The sequence below is a fragment of the Girardinichthys multiradiatus genome, chromosome 3 (assembly GCF_021462225.1).
Source record: "Girardinichthys multiradiatus isolate DD_20200921_A chromosome 3, DD_fGirMul_XY1, whole genome shotgun sequence".
Lineage (NCBI taxonomy): Eukaryota > Metazoa > Chordata > Actinopteri > Cyprinodontiformes > Goodeidae > Girardinichthys > Girardinichthys multiradiatus.
In genome coordinates this window covers 27,274,702-27,300,776 of record NC_061796.1, presented here as the reverse complement: position 1 = coordinate 27,300,776, position 26,075 = coordinate 27,274,702, and the positions used below count along the sequence as shown (strand labels likewise).

At 39.3% G+C, this 26,075-nt stretch overlaps 1 protein-coding gene across 2 annotated transcripts in view; it reads right to left on the bottom strand.

The window, feature by feature from the left end:
- Window positions 1-26,075, bottom strand: part of adam22 (ADAM metallopeptidase domain 22) — a 96,115-nt gene that overhangs the window by 42,838 nt on the left and 27,202 nt on the right. For both annotated transcript variants that reach the window (XM_047360401.1, XM_047360402.1), the window contains exons 4-6: window positions 24,597-24,663; window positions 15,357-15,439; window positions 5,657-5,720 (exon numbers count right to left, since the gene is read on the bottom strand). In XM_047360401.1, the coding sequence (XP_047216357.1) occupies window positions 5,657-5,720; window positions 15,357-15,439; window positions 24,597-24,663 (214 nt within the window). The remainder of the gene's footprint in view (window positions 1-5,656; window positions 5,721-15,356; window positions 15,440-24,596; window positions 24,664-26,075) is intronic.

The window sequence follows — 26,075 nt, the reverse complement described above, 5'->3', positions numbered from 1 at the left end:
CAGCAGGGCGGGTGTAAACAGTGGAGATTAAGGGTCGGCACAGATGGCTTTCATATGCTGGCGTAAGGTAACAAGGGGGCGGGGTCTTGGTTGCCACGGGATACAGCGCCTCAAACAGCCTGCTGGCTCATGAATACAAAAGCAGTGAGAAATAACATGCTTTTCATTCACACTGCCAGTGATTGTGTGAATGAAGTGGAGCTGGTTGAGATACATGAACCTGGCCCCAGGTCAAAGGGGAAACCCTTCTCTTTTTTTCCATCCTGCAAGCATCAATATTATTCCCAGCTTGTGCTCATATAAACTGTATACCATTTGGCATCCAATGCAACTTTCCCCCCCAAAATCAGCCACCAGCCACCAGCCCCCCATCAGTACACTCCTTTCAAATCATCACCCTCTCATCTTCAGCCAATTCCAATTCTGCTTCATTATTCTCAGATCAACATACAAGAAAAAGAGCGTTACTAAGGAAAACAGCAATGAACTAAATGTAAAATAATATATATAACCATAATAATATGTATAACCATAATGCTATATTCACCACACCAATTAAAAATGAAATGTATCAAGGACTCATATAAATAAATACGTAAAAAAAACATAACTTGATCTGGTACAAACAGAATGAGACGTGCAAGAACTTCAACACCTTATAATACACTTAGTAAACCTTTCTTCAAGCCTAATGAAGGAATTTACACCAGGTTGAAAAGCTAAAATGTTCAATAAATCAAAAGGAAAATAAGCTCAACATCAGCTATTAGTGTATTTTGATGTGAATAAAATTATGCTGATACTTGCTTTGAAAAGTAAATTTTTTTAAAGAAGTTAGAATCTTGTCAAATATGAACAGAAGCATAAGGAAACTGTAAAACAATACACATTTAAAGTAGTACAAAGACCACAAATGTTTAGAGACTGATTAATTGACAAAATAACTAGAGTATTTAATTTAATACAGATCACTTGTCTCTACACAGCAATATATGAAATTTCCACTTAGAGAAATCTTTAGACATTGGTCTGGATAGACTTTCCATATCATCTTTCTGTCACATAAAAGGCGTTAAATCTAGCCAACAAAAATGCTACAATGCTGAAAATTTAAACATGTTAAGCATCACATTTTGTCATGTTACAACTACAAACTTCAATGGATTTTATTGGAATTTAATGTCATAGGCCTGCACAAAGTGGTGCATAATCCAAAGATTAATTTCTTAAACAAAACCTGTTAGAGGCTGCAGAAGAATTTAGATGGGCACGGAGTTTCATCTCCCAGCAGGAAAATGCCAAAGTTTACAGCCAGAGGTGCAGTCGAATTCACTGTTTACATCAAAGCACATTCATTACTAAGAATGACCTAGTCAAAGTCCAGACCGGAATCCATTTAAGAATAAGTAGCCTACAGATTGCTGTTCAAAGACTCTCTCCATCCAAACTTCTTGAGATTAAACCATTTTGCAAAGCAGAAACTAATGAAAAACATGTTATAATGATTCAAGTTGTGTTGCATTTATAGCAATAAAATTCCCATTTAAAAAAATAGAAACCTTAACTGTGAGGATTCATGTACATCCAAAAACAAATAAAAAAAACACAAAGACAATTAAACCAATGCACTGTATAATATAAAACGTTGTTTTCCTTATGCTTCTTTTAAATAAAAAAAAGAAAATGGCAACAATCATTTCCACAAACACTACATTTCCGTTATCTTATTTCTCATAACAGTCTAACAGGATGAGGTTTTTAGATTTGACCAGTGATGTAAATGTGGGTCTGGAGGGGTGGCAAATATAAATGAATGATTAAAAAGCTGAAGGAGAGAACATTAATTACTTTCAGGATGTGGAAGGTACATTGAGCCTCCACTCCTACACACAATCCAACAAACAGTCATGAAATCCAAAATGTATCTTCCATGTCCTGCCTGGATGTGGACACATTGTTATTAGCTTGAGGAACATAACTTTGTATATTACAAAATATTGTAATGTGCTTGTAAACAGTTGAGCTGAGTTGAGTGGAGTTGAAGGGCTTTTCTTGGACCTATAATGATGCTGTGTGTAACATTTGCTGCCTTGGTTGTGCAAGGCCAGAAGGATTTACCATATGGTCAGCTGGACCCATGCTGACTCTGTGCTTCAGTCCTACTGAGGTTTTTGTTTAAATGTGCTGGTTTTTATTCTATTTGTGGAACAGACGCAGTCAGGGGTACGTCCCATGGCTAACTGAGTTTGCATTTATGGCTGTTACTAACTGATAGCAAGGCAGTTTGTTCAATGTAAAACTAGCAGGACTGTGAAACCAAGTTAGAATGGCAGGGCCCTTGTGTTCAGACAGCAGGATGAAAAAAATGCCTGCAAGGAGCAGACATCCAGAATCTTATCCTGAACACGGTCACAGCTGAGCTCAAGGGCTGTGCTTGCCTCCAGCATTACCTTTACCAAACTGTCTGGCCCAAACCAGTCATCTCCATGGAGATATAACAATTAAATGTGCATGAATACTTTTACATATTTTATATGACACATGCAGGTTCCCCAATGAGAACTGACATTTCAAGATGAATCTGACTTAGATCAGTTAAATTAGCTATATCACGAATGGATTAATTAATAACTACTCCGATTTCCTGACTTACGAAGATCAACATGCATCTACTGTACTTTACTTGTATGTTTTTACCATTTTAAAGAGTGGCTAGGAGAAATGGGACTATGTGACATAATATACATACCCCATGGAAACAGGAATGGATTGCTTCCATGGTTCCTAGACACCATGTTTAGCTTAAAATACTTCAGTTACATTTATTACATTGCTTCCATAAAAGTTGAATTTGCACATCTTCACTAGGGGTGACATTATTGTTGCGGGGACTGTAAATCACCAGGTTTTTACTATTAGAGAAAGATGTACTGCTAGTGGTTTTACAAAAGTTAAAATAGCAAAATATGAATTGAAATTTATCTAAGAAACAAATCAAAAATGAAATGCAGGATGCTTTGTTAGTGATATAAAGCTATATTTCACACGGCCTTTTACTTCGATAGATAATACGAACACACAGACCAACATTTGTTTCAATTTATTTGTTTCTTTTAAAGAATAAGGCTGTTTTTTTGCACAGTTAACATAATTCAGCATCAAGGAACAAAATGTTTTTACTCGTGTACGGAGATAGTAAACTATTCAAATAAAACAAAGCTATAAAACAGCAGAAATATGTTATTGACAATTGAATAAAATTCTGTCAACATGGCTTAAATTTAGGCATCTTGTTTTCCGTAAATAATTTATTATTATATTTTAAATACATTTAATTTATAGAATAAAGTCTATTTTAAAGTTTTATTTGTGCTAATCAAAGTATTGATAATATAGCTGTGTTTAAGCCAAAATGTTAGGTTGCAGACTAATCCATAAATCTCTTCCAACTTTTCAACCTTTTCACATCAATCTTTTAGTTTGCCCTCTTGCAAAATGTAAACTGTATAAAAGGGATTGATGCAACAGTATTCTTGAGCTGCTGTCACACGGTTTCGTGTTTAACCACGTGTGCTGGTGTGTTTGAAAACGTGGGCCTAATCGGAAAGACATAAATGGGATTTTCAGGAACATCAAGTCCTGTCATGTCTTTAAAATGTGTGCGCTAAATTTTTATGTGCTCTAGAATTGAATAGTAAGTATGTATTGGGATCAAGGTTGTGGAATCCACAGTGTTCTGCAAAATCAGGATGGGGTACTTTATTCTTGTGGTGACGACACCTTCTTGTTTATTTTATTTATTTGCTTTTCACGTTTAAGGACCAACTGGGAATGAAATTAAAAGGCTCCATGAGTGCACCCATGTGGTCAGATAATTATTAGCCAAACAAGGGGTGTGAGCCCTGTGGCAGTCATGCAGTGTTAAATGCATCATGCCGAAGCATTATTTTCTTGTGCCTGATTTGCAAGACTCCGAGGTTTAGGCTCAGATCAAAGTCTTTCATCTATGCAACCTTGATTCCTCTGGAAAAAAAAAATGGATTTAAATGATCATGGATGTGGGAAGAGGCCAATGAATGAAGACTTCATACAGATAGACTGGGATATGTAAATATTTACATTGTCTCAGCTCCTCTCTGGTGTCTGCTCTCCATTTTTCACATTCAGAAAACTACAGTTTTTCCATTATCTTCACATTTCCTCCCCTTTTAGTTATCGTCTAAGGGTGAAATACCAGCTGCCTTTGTAAGTTATTAATTTCTATGCCGTATGTACACTGACAACCTAATTATTACCATATTGTGGGTATTTCAGTAAACACAGATTAGTCTTATTGTTGCCCTTTCAGACTAATCATGTCTTGTTCTAATCTTTATTCTTTAATAGTTTTTTTAATCACAGTCTCGCTCTGTTTTTAGATAACAGCTGTTCGTTTTCGTTCTCCTTTCTGCAGATGATGTGTAATACCAGCAAAGATACAAGTCTCACCAAGAGGATCTGAAAACTCTACACTCTCCTGCCAAATTGCTAGATTTTTGTGAAATAAAAACTGAGATCATGATAAACTATTTCAAAACTATTTCCACCTTTATTGTGACTGTAAAATACCACTAAAAAAAGATTTAAATCTGTCAGGCAAAAATGTTAAAAAAGGGAGAAAATAAGGAGAAAAATATTTGTTTTATGCAAATGTCAACATTGTCTTTTTGAGCACATCCCTTATCATGGAGTCCAGCTGTCCCAGAAGGATTTTCCTTACATTTGCACATTAGCATCTGTTAAGATAGAGCCATAGTTCACAGAGAGGTTACAAAAGCATCAAAATATGTCAATTTATATACATTGCTAAAAAATATAAGCACTTTGAAAAAACATCAGATCTTTATCTGTAAAAAAAAAAAAAAAAAAATCATGCTTCTGGTGTTCTCTGGCAAATGCCAACTGAGCTCCACGGTGCCGGGCAGTGAGCACACGGTTACTAGAGGACACTGGACCCTCAGGCCACCTTCAAATCAGGTGAATTAGGCCGAAATTAACAAAAGAATGGCTTCAGCAGAAGAATATGTAAGTTTTGAGTTGGCCTAACCAAAGTTCAGAACTTAATCCAACAGAAAATCTGTGGGTTATCTGATGAGGGCTGTAGACAGGAGATGTCCTAACTGTGTTTTAGATTTAGAGAACTTTTGTGGAATGGGCAAATATAACGAGGTGTTCCAATGCCACAGTCTACCAAATAAAGAAGACTGAAAGCTGAAATTGAATCAAAAGATGCTTCAGCAAAATATTAATTTGTAAGTAAGTAAGCATTTGAATCCAAAAAGGTTATTAAAGTTTTTCATTGTTTCACAGTTTGTCCTCTAACATATGTTTGTTTTTCAGTTGAATTGTACAGGACAAATGTCACATTACATGTGGAAAAAGCTTTGAGAGAATTCATCCTGGTTTGATTTGTTTATATCATAAAAAACCTGGGATTTTAACAGCGGTGTGAAAACATGTAAGAGACACTTTAAATCTGCCCCAAACCTGTTCATGCAGCACGATTATGTCCCAGCTGGACTTGAAAAGATATAAGGAGAACAAACGAATAATCCTGAAGGAACCGAGCCGTCTCCAGCACCTTCACAGCACATACGTGGGTTTAAAGAGCACTTACGCTGCAGTTGGCCTGTCCTCCAGGTTCAATCATGTAGGTGTGATTGCCATCGAAAAACATCCCACTGAAAATGAGAAAGAGGTAGGTGAGGACAGGGCAGAAATACCAAGTTTCTGTTTTTTATTCATTATTAATGTCAGTGTGATGGATTAGTCATTTCAATGATTGCTCATGAGGTTTAATGACCTGCTAGGTCACTTTGAAGAATGAAACCTGTAAGATCTCCCTCATAAAGACATTTTAAATCAATCTGTAATAGACAGATGTTGCCTTTTCATCAGATATTTCTTTTTTTGTAAACCAGGTTAAATATCTGGAAATACAGTGTTGTAAAATGGTAATTGTCACCTGCCAATGATTCTTTTCTGTTTTTGTCTTTTTTGTCACACTCAAATGTTTCAAATCATCACACTAATTTTAACATTAGACAAAGATAACCTGAGTAAACCAAATTGCAGTTTTCAAACGATAATTTCCCTTTTTGATAGGAAAATAGCTGTCCAATCCAACCTGGTCCTGTTTAAAAATATAATTAACCCCAATTTTGAGACAGGTGAGTCAATTTTCCCAGCTACACCCAGGGCTGATTATTGCCAAACTTTTAGAAAAGAAATATCAGAACCTGTCTGAAAACATTTAGCAGGCTAAAAGACTTTGAAAGCAATTATTCATGTCCCAATCTAAAAACGTTCAAAAACAGATGTCTGGAATTGTTTAAAAAGCCATTCCTACGACTTTCAGACTCCAGTGAACCACAGTGAGAGCCATTATCCACAAATGGAGAACAGTATATGGAACAGTGATGAACCTTCCCAGGAGCGCCAGGCCTACTAAAATTACTCCTAGACCAGATCAGCGACTAATCAAGGAGTTCACAAAAGAACCCAGAACAGCATCTGAAGTATTGCAGGTCTCACTTGCCTCAATTAAGGTCAGAGTTTATGAATCAAAATTAAGAAAGAAACATAGCAAAAATATAATTTATGGTAGAGTTCCAATGGGAGACCAACTGCTGAGCAAGACGAACACAAGGTCGTTTTTATATAATCACAAAAATTAGGGGGAAAATATTTTATGACGAAGTGAAACTCTTTGCAAGGAGTGCAAATTGTTTCAGAAAATAAACATGAAACTGAGTATGTGATGGTCTGGGGCTGCTTTGTTACTTCCTGTCCTGGACGATTTGTCAAAACTGATGCAACTATGTGCCGCTGTATGCTTCTATGAGTTCTGTAAGGGGGTGTAGTTAAAGTCCAGATATAAATCTGACAGATCTACATGACAGACCAATTTGATCTTATCAATGTGCAAAAAAAAACAAAACAACTCCAATCTGGTTCAATTAAATCAAGTCTGCAAAGAAGAGTGACCGCCATTCCTCCACAGCAACATATCAGTCTTATTGCCAGTTCTTGCAAACTCTTGATGTCACATGTTATCATCAAGAGTGGGAAAACCAGATTTTACAGCAGTTATATAATTATGTTAATTTGTTAACTTACATTTAAGTTCCCCCAAAAACTGATAAATCTTTAGAGTAGTTGCTCCAAAACCTTTTCACTCATTTACACTAAAACTTTTAACCAAGTCAAAATATGTATTGTGCGCTGAGATTATTCTCCAGTTCCACACTGAATAACTAGTTAATTAAATGTAAGAATATATGGCTGTTTAGAATATCCAGTAAAACCAAAATATCTTTTTTAAACATGTACACAAATTTCATCATGATCCACATGAACACCGAAAGAGACAAACCAGAAGGAGTGAAACTCAGTCAACAGAGTTCAACAAAGAAAACAGTTTTTTCTTCCCACAGAACAAAGCAGCAACACACAGACACACCCACGCATCATCATCACAAACAGAAAACCATTTACAAAAGTGATTAATCAGTGGGACTTTAAGCTGTTGAGTGAAGGTCCTCTGTTTGTCCCGTCCTAATGAGAAAATGTGCTCACCAACAGGCATCAGCCTTTAATTAGCTTTATCTGGAGCTTTTAGCAGATTGGTCAGGTCAAATAGTAAAGTCAGGAGGGTTAAAACACGGCAGGGACACACAATCTATCTCACTCCTCTCAGACTATTTCATCCTTCCTGGCCTCCAGCTGAGAGACGTCACCTTCAGCTCAAACACACTCTGTCCAGATTCAACAACGCACTTGCAATAAATCACATACACACGGAATATTAACACTATTTTAATTTTAGTGGGAACCATGAGGTTAAACGTGACATTTAACTTCAAGACATCAAATTGTAAGATGTTTATTATAATCTTAAAAATTAAGGGATGTATATTTAATTTTTATTCTTATTTATATATTTAAGAAGCTATTTTGCTTATTTTATACGTAATAGATGTGCTTACATATGTTTTGCTCTTTCTGGTTTGAAGTAGCTGAGTTTTGTAAAAACATTAGAGAAGGGGACACATTCTATGTCAGAGAAACTACAATTTATTATTCTTGTTAATATTATAATATTTTAGATTTAAAATGTAAATGTTACCATAACTGAATTATTTCTTGTAGAGCTACAATGTTTGTTTGGTTTGAATGCACTTTCATCAGAGTAAGACATTTTAATTGTACATTTAATCTTGTTTTACATCACTAGAATGAGAAATAATAAATAAAGTTTTTACACTATTTTTACTTATATTTTTAATATCTTATATTAAAACTGTAAACTAACTGACAAATAATATATGAGTGACAGTTTTTTTACCCAAACACACTTGGACAAAATTGTTGGTACCCCTCGGTTAATGAAAGAAAAACCCACAATGGTCGGAGAAATAATTTGAATCTGACAAAGGTAATACTGAATAAAAATTCTATGAAAATGAACAAATGAAAGTCAAGTATTGCTTTACAAACATGCTTCAGCAGAATTATTTTAAAAAATAAACTCATGAAACAGGCCTGGACAAAAATGATGGTACCCCTGAAAATAATGTGACCAAATGGACATGTTAAATCAAGGTGTGTCCATTAATTAGCATCACAGGTGTCTACATTCCTGTAATCAGTCAGTGGGCCTATATATAGGGCTACAGGTAGTCACTGTGCTGTTTGGTGACATGGTGTGTACCACACTCAACATGGACCAGAGGAAGCGAAGGAAAGAGTTGTCTCAGGAGATTAGAAAGAAAATTATAGACCAGCATGTTAAAGGTAAAGGTCATAAGACCATCTCCAAGCAGCTTCATGTTCTTGTGACTACAGTTGCACATATTCAGAAATTTAAGATCCATGGGACTGTAGCCAACCTCCCTGGACGTGGTTGCAGGAGGAAAATTCATGACAAAACAAAGAGACGGATAATACGAACGGTAACAAAAGAGCCCAGAAAAACTTCTAAAGAGATTAAAGGTGAACTTCAAGCTCAAGGAACATCAGAGTCAGATCGCACCATCCGACGTTGTTTGAGGCAAAGTGGACTTAATGGGAGACGACCAAGGAGAACACCATTGTTGAAAACAAATCATAAAAAAAACAGACTGGAATTTGCCAAACTACATGTTGACAAGCCACAAAGCTTCTAGAGAATGTCCTATGGACAGATGAGACACAAATTGAAATTTCTGGCAAGATACATCAGCTCTATGTTCGCAGACAGAAAAATGAAGCATATGAAGAAAATAACACTGTCCCTAGTGTGAAATATGGAGGAGGCTTTGTTATGTTCTGGGGCTGCTTTGCTGCTTCTGGCACAGGGTGTCTTGAATCTGTGAAGGTATAATGAAATCTCAAGACTATCAAGGGATTCTAGAGAAAAATATGCTGCCCAGTGTCAGAAAGCTTGGTCTCAGTCGCAGGTCATGGGTCTTGCAACAGGATAATGACCCAAAACATACAGCTAAAAATACCCAAGAATGGCTAAGAGGAAAACATTGGACTATTCTGAAGTGGCCTTCTATGAGCCCTGACCTACATCCTATTGAGCATCTTTGGAAGAAGCTGAAACATGGCGTCTGGAAAAGGCACCCTTTAAACCTGAGACAACTGGAGCACTTTGCTCATGAGGAGTGGGCTAAAACACATGCTGATAGGTGCAGAAGACTCATTGACAGTTATAGGAATCGTTTGATTGCCTCAAAAGGTTGTGCAACAAAATATTAAGTTAAGGGTACCATCATTTTTGTCCAGGCCTGTTTCATGAGTTTATTTTTTTTAATAATTCTGTTGAAGCATGTTTGAAAAGCAATGTCTGACTTTCATTTGTTCATTTTCATAGAATTTTTATTCAGTATTGCCTTTGTCAGATTCAAGTTATTTCTGTGACCATTGTGGATTTTTCTTTCATTAACCGAGGGGTACCAACAATTTTGTCCACTTTTGTAAATCAAGGTTTCGCCTATAAATCTATTTACATATTTGCCGAGCAAGAAATGTTTGCACCAGCAGCCTTAGAACACCTGAATTTAATTGTATTAGGATGTGTACTCAGGATTTGTTTGTATGTATGTTATGTGTGTTGTAATTATGAATATGAATATATTATTTAATATGAATATTTTATTAATTAATATTTCAGTCTGTTAAGTGTTGTCCTGTGAATACCAGCCCAGTAAGGCGTTGGTATTAGGACAAAATTGAAAGGTGTGAGACGAGCTCTGACATTATTGAACAGCATAAACTTTGCACGCACATGGAATGAATTCACACAATTTCTTAAAAATACAAGAATTTATTAACAAAAATAAGTCAAGTCAACTCAAGTCAAACATATTTCAATTGGGAAACTCTTTATAAATATAAACAAGTTGATCAAAGATGATTGAGAACCATGACCAAAAGAGGATGTATATTATGATAGAAACCTGCCTCAGCATGGAGGAAACACACTCCCTCTAATGTCTCACCCAATGACAGTACTGTGCACTCCTTGCTTTCACTGTCACACACATATTACTAATTCAGTAATATATATTTGTTTTCATTTTCATAAGAGCAGCCAAAGACTTTCTGTCATGCTATAACCTCACGTTTGTGGAATGCTTTCATCTCATTTAGATTTGATTAATTCATACCCCATGTTTTTATTACTGTGTGTGCACCATTACATAATTTGCTGTGCCACAGTCCCATGAAATATGCAAACATGACTCCAGGCCCGAGCTCTGCTCAGTCTAATCAGCAGGAAGGAAACACACCGTCACAATAAGTAGCTGAAATGGCATATTGCTATAATTGTTTTGGTTTATTTAGCTGGACTTTGTGATGAAGCAGGACACAATGAGTAGAAACAAGCTTCGATAGATCAGGAGTGGGAATCATAATGTTTCAGGAGATGACTGAAGGCGATGATTAGTGTGAACTGTCAACAATGTGAAAATCAGCTAACAGTGTTAAATACTCACTGTTGTTCTATCAAAGACCTAATTACATTTTTTTTTTCTTTGTGACATCTCCAACCTTTGATTTGGCACTAAAAGGAGAACTAATAATTGTTATTCAGAATAATCTTACAGTGCCTTGCAAAAACCATTAATTCACCATAATGCAGCCACAAACATTTATTGGGATTTTATGTGATAGACCAACACAAAGCGGCATGTAATTTGGAAGTGGAAGGATGTTAAGAAGCACTAGGTCCTACACTCTGGAACATTGTGTTTTAATATGCAGCAGAACTGTTTGCTTGTTACCATGTGGTGTGTCTTCTGTAGCAGCCAATTCCTACTAAAGAGGAGGTCCGCATCTAACCCAGCTCTTATATAGGAAGTGAGCTGATGAGAGCAGGAGTTTGATTGGTTGAAATTGTGCCGGTGGGACGTGCCTGGGATGAGAGCAGGAGTTTGATTGGTTGAAATTGTGCCGGTGGGACGTGCCTGGAACACCTCCCAAGGAAGGTGTCCAGGAGGCATCCGGTATAGATGCCCGAGTCACCTCAACTGGCTCCTCTCAATGTGGAGAAGTAGCGGCTCTACTCCGAGCCCCTCCCGGATGGCCGAGCTCCTCAAACTATCTCTAAGGGAGTGCCCGGCCACCCTACGGAGGAAGCTCATTTCCGCCGCTTGTATCCGGGATCTCGTTCTTTCGGTCATGACCCAAAGTTCATGGCCATAGGTGAGGGTAGGAACATAGACCGACCGGTAAATCGAGAGCTTTGCTTTTCGGTTCAGCTCTCTCTTCACCACAGCGGACCGGCACGGCGCCCCCATTACTGTGGCAGCCGCACCGATCCGTCTGTCAATCTCCCGCTCCATTGTTCCCTCACTCGTGAACAAGACCCCGAGATACTTAAACTCCTCCCCTTGAGGCAGGAACTCCCCTCCAACCTGAAGAGGACAAGCCAGCCTTTTCTGGTCGAGAACCATGGCCTTGGAATTTGAGGAGCTGATCTTCATCCCAGCCGCTTCACACCCGGCTGCGAACCGCCCCAGTGCATGCTGTAGGTCTTGGCTAGAGGGGGCCAGCAGGACCACGTCATCTGCAAAAAGAAGAGACGAAATCCACTGGTCCCCAAACCAGACCCCCTCCGGCCCTTGGCTGTGCCTAGAAATCTTGTCCATAAAAGTTATGAACAGGACCGGTGACAAAGGGCAGCCCTGCCGGAGTCCAGCATGCACCGGGAACAGGTCCGACTTAGTGCCGGCAATGCGAACCAAACTCCTGCTCCACTTGTACAGAGATCGGATGGCCCCTAGTAAAGGGCCCCCGATTCCATACTCCTGGAGCACTCCCTACAGGGCATCACGAGGGACACAGTCGAATGCCTTCTCCAGGTCCACAAAACACATGTGGACCGGTTGGGCAAACTCCCATGAACCCTCAAGTACCCTGTAGAGGGTATAGAGCTGGTCCAGTGTTCCACGGCCAGGACAAAAACCACACTGCTCCTCCTGAAGCCGAGGTTCGACTATCGGCCGGACTCTCCTCTCCAATACCCTGGTGTAGGCCTTACCAGGGAGGCTGAGGAGTGTGATCCCCCTGTAGTTGGAACCCACCCTCCGGTCACCCTTCTTATGTAGGGGGATCACCACCCCAGTCTGCCAATCCAAAGGCACTGTCCCCGTCCGCCACGCAATGTTGAAGAGGCGTGTCAACCATGACAGCCCCACAACATCCAAAGACTTGAAGTACTCAGGGCGGATCTCATCCAACCCCGAAGCCCTGCCACCGCGGAGCTTTTTAACCACCTCAGTGACTTCAGCCAGGGTGATGAAAGAGTCCAACCCCGAGTCCCCTGCCTCTGTTTCCACCAGGGAATGCGTGATGGCAGGATTGAGGAGATCCTCAAAGTACTCCTTCCACTGGCCGATAATGTCCCCAGTTGAGGTCAGCAGTTCCCTACCCCCACTGTAAACAGTGTTGGCGAAGCACTGCTTCCTCCTTCCTGAGGCGCCGGACGGTTTGCCAGAATCGCTTCGGGGCCAGCCGGTAGTCCTTCTCCATGGCCTCACCCAACTCCTCCCAATCCGACTTTTTGCCTCTGCCACCGTCCGGGCCGCGGCACGCTTGGCCCCACGGTACCCGTCAGCCGCCTCAGGAGCCCCACAAGCCAACCACAGCCGATAGGACTCCTTCTTCAGCTTGACAGCGTACCATACAGCTTGACAGCGTACATACCATATTTGATAAAAGTTTCATTATTAATAAAGAATTCTTCAATGTCTTCAGTGTTTATGTGAAATTTAACTTTTTTGTTTCTTTTCCAGCTCTGGAAGACTGAGATAATTAGCTAATTTTAATTAAGAAGGTGGGGTGTGGAGTGTATATAAGAGGAGTGCTGGATGTAGCAGGGAGACTGACAGAAGGACTACCGTTTTGAGAATAATTGTGATGGCTAGAAAATAATAAACCAACTTTGTTTGCTGTACAGCAAAGTCAGAGTAATGTTCCATCTTTTCCACACTACACTTTGCAGTGTAACAAAGGAAAATAAGGACGGCATTTTATTCTACAAATAAAAATCTGAGGGTTTGTCGAAAAACTTCTCTGCCATTAGAGATGCAAGACTTTGGGGTATGTCTCTACTGATTTGCACATCTAGAGACTGACATGTTTGCCCATTGATCTTTGGAAAATAGCTTAAACTCAGGTTAAGATAATTAATTTTCACGTCTTGCCACAGATTTTTTTTTTTTTGGATTTAGGTTTTGACTTTGACTGGACCATTCTAACATGAATACGCTTTGATCTAAACAATTTGATTGTAGCTCTGGTTGTGTGTTTAAGGTGATTGTCCTTCTGGAATGAGAACCTACACCTTTCGCTCCAGTATTTTGTGGGTTCTAACAAGTTCTCTTTCAGGATTACCCTGTATTTAGCTCCATCTTCCCATCAGTTTGGACCAGTTTTCCTATCCTTGCCTGCCACATCATGATGTTGTTGCCACCATGTTTCTCTGCTGTGATGTTTTTCTTCCTTCCAGGATTGATATGCGTTTATTGCAATCCATCTTAACATCAACTCTGACCAGCTTTCCTGTCTCTGCTGAAGAAAAACATCTCTACAGCATGATGCTACCACCATTATGTTTCTCAGTGGGGAAGATGTGTTCAGAGTGATGTGCATTGTCAGTTTTCTGCCACAAACAGCATTTTCTTTTATATCAGATAGATAATTTCTGGTCTCATCTGATCAGAGCAAATTCTATTGCATTTTTTGGGTCAGCTGATTTGTAATAAAATCTTAAACAGCGCTTCGTATGGCTTTTTTTCCTGCAGTGGTTTTCTTCTGTCTCTCTTTGAGACCAGATCCATAGAGTTCACAAATATTAGTTGTCCTTTTAGATTCTCCCACCTGAGCTTTGGATCTGCGAAAATCCTCCAGAGTTACTGTTACTCTTGTTTACTTCCCCCATTAACACTCTCCTTGTCTGTTCTTTCAGTTTAGGTGGATGGCCATGTCTTGGTAGGTTTTTCAGTTGTGTAATTCTCCTTACATTTTCAGAAGACGAATTGAACAGTGTTGTGTGAGAGGTTCAAACTCTGGATATTGTTTCATAATGTAACCCTGCCCTAAACATCTTCGTGATTTCCTTCCTGACCTCTCTGCTGTGTTCCTTGGTCTTCATGATGCTATTTGTTAATGTTCTCAAACAAACCTCTGAGGCGTTCACAGAACAGCTGGAGATTAAATTACACACAAGTGGACTCTATTGACTAATTAGATGACTTCTGAATGTAGTTGGTGGCATTAGATGTTATTTAGGGGTATCATAGTAAAAGGAGGTCAGTCTAAATACAAGTCAACAATTCACAGTTATGTGCTACTTTGTGTTGTTCATTTTTTATAAAATCCCTTTAAAATAATTAGAAGTTTGTGGTTGTAACCTGACAAAATGTGGAAAGGTTCAAGAGGTGCCGATACTTTTGCAAGGCACTGTGTATGCACCATGCATGTACAAGGGATAAATAGCAGGCACTCACTCAGAGTACAACATGTACTCCCCCCAAAAGGCCTCGTTTTCAACTCGTCTCTTGAACAGAGCGCCACTTTCAAGCAGAAATTTTAAAAATACCAACGTAGGAGGAAGAAAGAACAGAGGAGGAACAGTAGAGGGAAAAGAGGAGAGGAAGAAGTAGTAGTCTGTGCGAATGATAACCCTTGTAACACCAAATGGAGACAGACAGGGACGGCTGGCGAAAACTAATTACATTGGGCTGATGAGGCAGGAAGACCTGAACACACAGAGGGAGCAACATTAGCTGGAAAAAAGTTACATCCACAGTGTTTGTACTTACTGCAATCCATGACAGGTGGAGAGAGCCACAAAGGAGCGAGGAGCGTCTCTGACCTTCCCCTGGTAGTAGCAGTGCTCTCCTCCCTGCGTGCAAAACACAGTCAGGTTATGTTCACAGGGGTGGTTCCTAGTAAAATCTTTCAAACACAGACTAAAATACATCTGTTACCATGTTCTGCCAGGAAGTGAGTCGACAGTGATATATCACACAGATTTCCAATACACGTAAGTGATGTTGTGTAGATTTGTGCCTGTGCTGTATTTCTGCCTGAACAGTTTCACATGATCCCATCTGTGGGATAACACACTGACTGTTCCAGCTTATCCAAAGTACGAACCTTCACGACTGGTCGCCTGTTATGTGTTTTCCATCTTGATCAGCAGTTTTTCCATCTGTCTGTCTCTGTCTTTGTGTGGGTGTATGTGTGTGTTCTTGAGTATAAACATACACTTATTGTCTGCAGATGAGTATGATGTCTAAGAGTCTAAGTGCTCTTCTGGCCTTCTCCTGCTCCATTTCTTGCTGCCTACCAGCCATTAGACAGGAAGCTTTTATCAGAGGATCAATTACTGCTCTACAGTCTAATGCTGTGGACACCAGGAGATGTTCTTCCTCATCCAGGCCTCTTACTGTCCCTCAACCGTGCCTTGTATGGGTTTGAGTGAGGAATACGCATGTAAGCATTTGTAAACATAAAGTGTGAGTAGGAACTTGGGTATTATTATCACCCTAGAACTTCCTCTAATCAGCATTTCAGCACTTTCCAGATGTGCTTCTTGGGTTTGAGACCAGACGTCTGTGTAGGCAGATTGAAGGTTTACAGCTTTAGACCGCTAAATGCTTTCTAACCTGTACACAATGAACATCATCACGTTAGGGAAGAGTGTCCATAAACTGACTTGCAAACATGGAAACTTGTACTGCCAGCACAACTTGAATTAGATTTAAAGAAACAAAAAAAAACATTTTAAACCTCTTAATACTCAGCAACTCCTCTAAAGGCATCCATTCAACTCAGAGGTTACTGTTGCAGCAGCATCCTACATTGTAAATGTGGCTTTTTAGCTTTCTAATCCATCATCATACATACCTTTTCAGACATGGACTCTACTTTCTACTCGATTGAACCATTTTAGATGCAGGTTATTGAGATCAGTCAACATCTTTCGACCAACAGAGTCAAACTGTCTTGTTGAAGGGGTTTTACCAGCATTTCCTAAGTTTCAGCTGGCAGCTTCCTATACACTATATTGCCAAATGTATTGAGGTCACCTGCCTTTAGACACAAGTGAACTTTAATTACATGCCATTCTTAATACAGGGCTTCAATATGCTGTTGGTCCACCCTTTGCAGCTGTAACAGCTGGAACTCTTCTGGGAAAGCTTTCCACAAGGTTGAGGAGTGACTTTATGGGAAATTTTGACCATTCTACCAGAAGCACATTTGTGAGGTCAGACACTGATGTTGGAAGTGAAGGTTTGGCTCACAGTCTCTGCTCTAATTGGATGCTGGATTTTATACACCTGTGGTCACTGACGTGATTTAAACACCTGAATTAATTGATTTGGATGGGTAAACTAATAGGTTTGGCAATATAAAGAGTGTATTTTTCTTGAAGAGGAACAATGTTTCCACTATAAAACCATCAGAACTCTTCCTTTTTGATATTTAGATTTGTAGATATTTGTTTCTACCTAATATGAATAAAGATTTTATTATAACAATTCCATTATCATGATGAGGTATATTTTACAAAACTACAATGTTTAGCTGAGAGATTATTTGTTTACAAAATCAACCAACTGAAAGAACATCCCTAAAGACGGCCATGTTCACGTTCCTCTTCACAGAGGTTGGAGTGTTAATGTCAATGGTTAATATCAGTTATAGTTCAGCAGCTTCCATCTTCATTGTCTCCCTATAAATGAAATGCTGTAATTATATTTTACCCCGGTTCTGCACAGGCTGTCTGTGTCATGTTTTTGTGTGGGAGGACCTTCTGTGAATAATTCAGTGTTCGTACAAAAATAGCAAGATATTTGTTCTTTATTTATCGCACAAATCAAAATGAATTAGCAAACACTGTTTGGCCAGAGTTTAAAGTTTTGAAGAGAACTATTCCATCTAAAAACTCTGACAGTTACACAAATAAGCAGTCAGGCTAGATATGTTGTAGTAAAAATAAGCATCTTCTTTTTTATTATTTTAGCTTATAGCATTTCAACTATTTCTTGAAGAAAATAACCTAGAGTAACATCATTGCTCTATGGTAATACGGGATAGCACATTAAAAGAATTGAGTTGCTTATTTAGACTTTAGGGATTTGAAAATGTTAAACATCTTCATTTTAGAAAATCATAATACCGGTATATATATGCTTTATAAACAGGTTTTAGTAAAAAAAAATGTGTTAATACAGGAAACATCAAGAGGATAATTGAGTGTGAATTAGAGACTGATGTGGCCGTCTACGTAAATTTTGTTCAACAACCGCAGGAGTTTAGGTTACTTCAGTGGTGTTGAGGTTGATTGTCTTATTGGGTCCACTACACTTTGTCCCAACCACACTTATAAGGAGGAAAACAAGCCGCTTCTCACTATATCATATATAAGATGACTGAAGCTTGCAAAATTAAAGCAAAACTTTACAGGAACGAGATTGAACAACATACATAAATAAAGAAAACTTAAATCAACAGAAGTTAAAAAAGAGGGTCTGATAGACAGTAAGATTAACTTAAAACTGCAGATAAAGAGGAAGGAGGTTGGCTGAAGGCACTGAAAGTGTGTGCAAAAACAGAACGAGCTATTTATAAGTGATGCTGTGCTCCACTATCCCAGAGTCTCTCCTCTTACTGATGCCCTGAACCTTCTGCTCCACTTCTCATCAAAGGAAGAGAAACCACAAACCCAGAGCAGTAGGTACCTTCTCCATGTGCACGTTTTTCTGTGTGTATGTTGCTAAACCGGTCAGATCTGGGATCTTGTCAGAACACCAGAAAGTCAATTAATCAAACAAAATGTAAAACTAAATACTTCAGGTTGGACACTAGGTAAACAGGGAAGGCATCAAGAAACACTCAAGGTACTCTACATACATTTGATTAATCAGAGAGACATGTTTTACAAATGAATGCTTCACTAGATGAAAACGTTTCACAAGATAAAACTGAAGATCAGATGCTCTTGGGACGCCTAGATAACTTTAACATCCCACACTGAATAAGATACAGTCAAGTTTTCATAAATGACTTGAATTTTCCCAGCAAAAACTGTATAAACTACTGTTCTAATCACTTCAAGAACTTGTTTTTAGTGGCTGTAGTGTTTGATTTTACTATCGTCTTTTCTATATGATGGTTTCACTTTTTATTTCAAGTCTGTTTTGATACTATAGTAGTAGTAGTTAATCTAATAATATCACAGTTAAAAATATTATTACTATCATAAGAATAATATAATTCTTAGTTTATCATCATTAAATTATGTTTCCATGATGCAATAAATATAAATTACTTTGATGTTAATAAAAGATCACTCTACATCCGTTTATTTTCTGAAAATAACCTTTTTTGTTTGCCTGATACTTTATATGCATTTTTAAGAACATCCATTCTATATTATGTAATGAATAAAAAAGATAACCTGATTACCACATAATATAAAATGTACCCAAAAAGGAAAGTTACTACCATTTCCATCTTTCCTGCGTAACAAAACAGTTAAAAAATTCTGTCTCATAAAACTAAAAGTAAAATTCGTTAAAAATGTTTTGTGCCATGATCTGTGGTGGGTGATCCGACCTGCACTGACTGCATTAAACCCAACCTGTGGACAGACAGCCCCTGATGACACATTTAAAAAGGACGCTACTGTGTCTATTATTGGATGTACTACACAATCAGAACAGATACTGGCCTAGATCTATCAAAGCAGCAGCTGTTAGACACCTTGACCTTTACACTGCGCACACAAACACAGAGGGCTTGTCTCGAATTAACCTCCTTGAGACCAGACATTTAAAACAGGAAACAGTGCAGCGTTTTGTTCAACTACAAAGAAGACACAAACAGTAGACATCCACAGATGGATTGCTCCTCTGTACATTCATCAACATTGTAATTTAATTTACTGCTTTATAATGACCGTCATAATTACCAATGACCATATTGCACAAGATGTGGTGTGCTAATTTGGATCATTCTCTCTAAAACATCTGATATTACACTAATCTGCTGCTTAGCCGAGGAAATCCTGGGCATTATAAGTCCTCACTCACTTACAGAGTGTGGTGTCACATAACACCTGACTGGGTGTCCTGTAACTGAGCTGTGTAGATTTCAGAGGATTATCGGTGCAATCTTAATCTGGCTTCAGAGTAGCTGAAGTTTCAGACTGTAGCCCATGCTTTCTAGAAATTTACGGTTCATCCATGAAACTGTACAGACAGTTTCATAGTATAAACTAAAGGTTTTCCAAATGTTTGCCTGTCAACCAGAGAGAATTTTTGTTTTTTAATGAAGAGTTCCTTTCTCAACGTGGTTTATTGGGTTTATCGATCAGGCTGGATGAAGTTTCCTGGTTATATTCATAGACAACAAGTAGCATGAGTAGCTGCCATGTACTTTTTTTGAACATGCAAATACATGGATCACTTGCCAAATGTTTCAGTCTAACAAAGTATGAAGGCCAAGGTGTAACAGATATAAAGGTCCTTCTCAAAATATTAGCATATTGTGATAAAGTTCATTATTTTCCATAATGTCATGATGAAAATTTAACATTCATATATTTTAGATTCATTGCACACTAACTGAAATATTTCAGGTCTTTTATTGTCTTAATACGGATGATTTTGGCATACAGCTCATGAAAACCCAAAATTCCTATCTCACAAAATTAGCATATTTCATCCGACCAATAAAAGAAAAGTGTTTTTGATACAAAAAACGTCAACCTTCAAATAATCATGTACAGTTATGCACTCAATACTTGGTCGGGAATCCTTTTGCAGAAATGACTGCTTCAATGCGGCGTGGCATGGAGGCAATCAGCCCGTGGCACTGCTGAGGTCTTATGGAGGCCCAGGATGCTTCGATAGCGGCCTTTAGCTCATCCAGAGTGTTGGGTCTTGAGTCTCTCAACGTTCTCTTCACAATATCCCACAGATTCTCCATGGGGTTCAGGTCAGGAGAGTTGGCAGGCCAATTGAGCACAGTGATACCATGGTCAGTAAACCATTTACCAGTGGTTTTGGCACTGTGAGCAGGTGCCAGGTTGTGCTGAAAAATGAAATCTTCATCTCCATAAAGCTTTTCAGCAGATGGAAGCATGAAGTGCTCCAAAATCTCCTGATAGCTAGCTGCATTGACCCTGCCCTTGATAAAACACAGTGGACCAACACCAGCAGCTGACACGGCACCCCAGACCATCACTGACTGTGGGTACTTGACACTGGACTTCTGGCATTTTGGCATTTCCTTCTCCCCAGTCTTCCTCCAGACTCTGGCACCTTGATTTCCGAATGACATGCAGAATTTGCTTTCATCCGAAAAAAGTACTTTGGACCACTGAGCAACAGTCCAGTGCTGCTTCTCTGTAGCCCAGGTCAGGCGCTTCTGCCGCTGTTTCTGGTTCAAAAGTGGCTTGACCTGGGGAATGCGGCACCTGTAGCCCATTTCCTGCACACGCCTGTGCACGGTGGCTCTGGATGTTTCTACTCCAGACTCAGTCCACTGCTTCCGCAGGTCCCCCAAGGTCTCGAATCGGCCCTTCTCCACAATCTTCCTCAGGGTCCGGTCACCTCTTCTCGTTGTGCAGCGTTTTCTGCCACACTTTTTCCTTCCGACAGACTTCCCACTGAGGTGCCTTGATACAGCACTCTGGGAACAGCCTATTCGTTCAGAAATGTCTTTCTGTGTCTTACCCTCTTGCTTGAGGGTGTCAATAGTGGCCTTCTGGACAGCAGTCAGGTCGGCAGTCTTACCCATGATTGGGGTTTTGAGTGATGAACCAGGCTGGGAGTTTTAAAGGCCTCAGGAATCTTTTGCAGGTGTTAACTCGTTGATTCAGATGATTAGGTTCATAGCTCGTTTAGAGACACTTTTAATGATATGCTAATTTTGTGAGACAGGAATTTTGGGTTTTCACGAGCTGTATGCCAAAATCATCTGTATTAACACAATAAAAGACCTGAAATATTTCAGTTAGTGTGCAATGAATCTAAAATATATGAATGTTAAATTTTCATCATGACATTATGGAAAATAATGAACTTTATCACAATATGCTAATATTTTGAGAAGGACCTGTACATGAAACAACTTCAGCAAACATTTGGTGAACAATTTTCAGTTTAATAAGGGTTTTCTCTAATCCGAACAAGGTCGATATAATGCATACATGCTCAAATGCATGAATACAGCTCCTCTAATATTTGGCTAAATGTCTCTAAGCAAGTCGGAGCAAGACGACATACTTTCTTCAGCCATTTAATGAGCCATCTATGAGCTCCTGGCATGATTCTAGCTCGATTAATGACCAAATGGTAGAGCTCACTTCATTTTATTGGGATTCTTCGCACAAACCAAGTTTTTAGACATCACTACAATTTTCAGCGTGGCTGATGTTAGGGTCATTCCAGAAGCTTAATGTTAGTGTGCTGCATTAGTGGGTTTAGGACTATTGTTCTGTTGGATCGTCTAGGTTAAGATGCTCTCCTTCAGTTCAGTTTATTTATATCTTCAGTTCAGTTTATTTATATAGTGCTGATTCAGAACAGCCGTCATCTCAAGTACTTTACAAGACAACGAGATTCAATTTATACACAGAAACGGTCAAGTTTAGTTTATTATTGTCAGTTAATAAAAAGGTTTTCTATCAAAGGAAACCCAATCTTCTTTAATGAGCCTTTGGCTACAGTTTGTTGCATCAAGTTGTTGACTTCCCAGCAACCCCTCATACTGAGCATGCATGTAGTGACATGGGAAAGGAAAAAACATGGACTTCTTCATTACACATGCAAGGGTAGGACAATGAAACTGAAACACCTGTCATTTTAGTGTGGGAGGTTTCATGGCTAAATTGGACCAGCCTGGTAACCAGTCTTCATTGATTGCACATTGCACCAGTAAGAGCAGAGTGTGAAGGTTCAATTACCAGGGTAAGAGCACAATTTTTCTCAAAATATTGAAATGCACACAACATTATGGGTGACATACCAGAGTTCAAAAGAGGACAAATTGTTGGTGCATGTCTTGCTGGCGCATCTGTGACCAAGACAGCAAGTCTTTGTGATGTATCAAGAGCCACGGTATCCAGGGTAATGTCAGCATACCACCAAGAAGGACGAACCACATCCAACAGGATTAACTGTGGACGCAAGAGGAAGCTGTCTGAAAGGGATGTTCGGGTGTTAACCCGGATTGTATCCAAAAAACATAAAACCACGGCTGCCCAAATTACGGCAGAATTAAATGTGCACCTCAACTCTCCTGTTTCCACCAGAACTGTCCGTCAGGAGCTCCACAGGGTCAATATACACGGCCGGGCTGCTATAGCCAAACCTTTGGTCACTCATGCCAATGACAAAAATCGGTTTCAATGGTGTAAGGAGCGCAAATCTTGGCCTGTGGACAATGTGAAACATGTATTGTTCTCTGATGAGTCCACCTTTACTGTTTTCCCCACATCCGGGAGAGTTACGGTGTGGAGAATGCCCCAAAGAAGCGTACCACCCAGACTGTTGTATGCCCAGAGTGAAGCATGGGGGTGGATCAGTGATGGTTTGGGCTGCCATATCATGGCATTCCCTTGGCCCAATACTTGTGCTAGATGGGTGCGTCACTGCCAAGGACTACCGAACCATTCTTGAGGACCATGTGCATCCAATGGTTCAAACATTGTATCCTGAAGGCGGTGCCGTGTATCAGGATGACAATGCACCAATACACACAGCAAGACTGGTGAAAGATTGGTTTGATGAACATGAAAGTGAAGTTGAACATCTCCCATGGCCTGCACAGTCACCAGATCTAAATATTATTGAGCCACTTTGGGGTGTTTTGGAGGAGCGAGTCAGGAAACGTTTTCCTCCACCAGTATCACGTAGTGACCTGGCTACTATCCTGCAAGAAGAATGGCTTAAAATCCCTCTGACCACTGTGCAGGACTTGTATATCTCATTCCCAAGACGAATTGATGCTGTATTGGCCGCAAAAGGAGGCCCTACACCATATTAATAAATTATTGTGGTTTAAAACCAGGTGTTTCAGTTTCATTGTCCAAGCCCTGTACATTTTTTGTTATGTACAAGTACCACTAATGGCAAACTGAAGCCCCTAATCATGGTGCTACCACCACCATGCTTGACTGCTAGCACAGTGTCTTAAGGTTTTAGGTCCTCACCTTCACTTGGTTAACATTCTGGTCAGCATCATGACTTCTCAAAATACTGTACCTCAATCTTTGCTTTGTCTGACCATAAACACTTTGACGCCTTGAAGGTGTCATTATGGAGCAGGCACTGCTTTCTTGATTAGCTCCTTCTCAGTACAGGTTAATGTTAGGCTCACTTCAATGTGGATGGGGGCAGTGGTGTTCCAGCATCCTTCGCTTTATGGTAGGCCTCCGAACTGGTGGTTCCAGGCTCCCTTCAAAAGATCCTAACAAATTTCCTTTTATCTGATGTGAACGTTTGGGTGAAAATGGGTGTTACAATAGGACCATGATCCCAAAAACAAATCCAAACTGGTTTTGGAATAGATCAAGTAAACCCGCATTAAACCATTTTAAATGAGCTGTACCCAGTCTGATATGAGGAGTGGTCAGATATCTAGCCAGAATAATGCAAGTCCTCATTGAGGGCTACAAAAAGCATTTGGTTTCTCTGCACCTTCCTAAGGGACATTTATCCAAATATCAGTGGGGTTGTATGGGAATATTTGAATCTGTATCCACGTTGTATTCAAACATGTGCACCAACATCTTACTTTTAAATGTCATTGAAATCGTTTGTCTGTTGTATCATCAATGGTTCAAATGCATCACTGAAAGCCCAAAACTACGGTCATATTTTTGCTGATGATGAGTGTATGTAAACATCTGACTGGCCCTGGTAAGAGTGCCTAATAAACAAGGCAAAGATATGCAGCTTTAATGGTAAGGTCTGGGTTGTAATTGTTGTGGCTCACTTCCCAGCTGCACATTAATCTAGTGTGAATGATTTGTATTATCTTACGCTGGTGACGACAATCTTCCCATTCTCTGATAAATGCCTCTCCTCGTACCCTGAAGACAGGAGATCACTGTGAACAGAGAAGAAAAACAATAAATTTATTAATGTATCGCTCTGTTACTCTGGCATGCTCACATTTTCTGATGCGGCTGTTTTCTTGGCAGCAGCCTGCTAAATTATGACCCGCATGAAAAGACAGCTCTATTTCCAGCTAACAAAACCTACATAAAAATAATTGTAGAAGTCGAGGCGTTCACAAAATGTTATGTAAGAATGTGTGCATGTGTCTCTGTCAGAGGAAGGAGGGACAAACCAAGGTCAGTAAGTAGGAAAGGAAGCAGAAAAAGCAGAAGGGGAAGGAGGCAGGAAGTAATCTGAGAGGGTAAAGGAAAGAGAGAGGGGCATAAATAAGTAGAAATTGGACTGCGTGCGTGCTTTCTCAGCAGAGCTGGACCAAAGTATCCCAGAGGAGATCCACCCCGCAGGTCCAACCTGAGACAGAGATGAACGAGCTTTACTGCTCACACACACACCCGCTAAGGAATGCAGCATAGTAATCAGGATTTGTCCTATCTTTGGTATATATCCCATTGTTTGTGAATTGTATTGGAGATGTGAAACCATGGATGGTGTCAGGGTTGCTGAAATAAAAATGATGGGCTTTAAAAATCCATGTTAGTGACCTGAAGTAACCTGCATTGTTAACAGTGATCTACGTGGCCTGGAGCTCAAAGGTGCTTTCTGTAATATGGTTCTCTGGTGCTAAAAATAAATATTATCAGAAAGGTAATAATAGACTATTGATCCCAAAACAGCATTTACTGCAGAAATTCACTTCACTCACAACCTTGGTCTGATTTCTGGCTGTCCTTGTAAATTTTATATAAACAGATTAATTAAGCTGTCAGGGTGAGCTTTACTTATTTTGTGATCACATCTTATTTGGCCTAAAGGAAGTCTCTATATGTTTATGTTGATCTTTCATTACTTTGGTGCCTGCATGTTATTTATAATTCAGAAGCCAAACAATTTTTTTTAAGATTTGTTTTGTAATACAGCAGCGCCTTATGTATCTAAACTTTGACACAATTTAAATTATTATTATTATTATTTATTTATCTTCTTTTCAGTTGGATAATGTTTTCAATAGGTAATTATACATGATAATATTAGCTTTTGATTGAAGTTAACCAGCAGGAGCAACGACTTGAGCTGCCGAGGGTGGTAATCATTCAGTTTGAACAAGCAGTGTGTGTAAAGGCCAGTACACAAAGGACTTGTACATGTGGCAAAAATCTTGCTTCACTTGTATTTTTTTTAATAGAAAATGGTTAAGTGATACAATAGGTTTGATTTAGTAAAAAACTATTTTTTCTTATTGTGAGATTGTTTTGTTTTCTGAATAAATATAGGTACTCAGATTAAAGGTGGGATTTTTCTAAATTTTTAGTGTGATATTTACATAGCGGGGGGAAATAAATG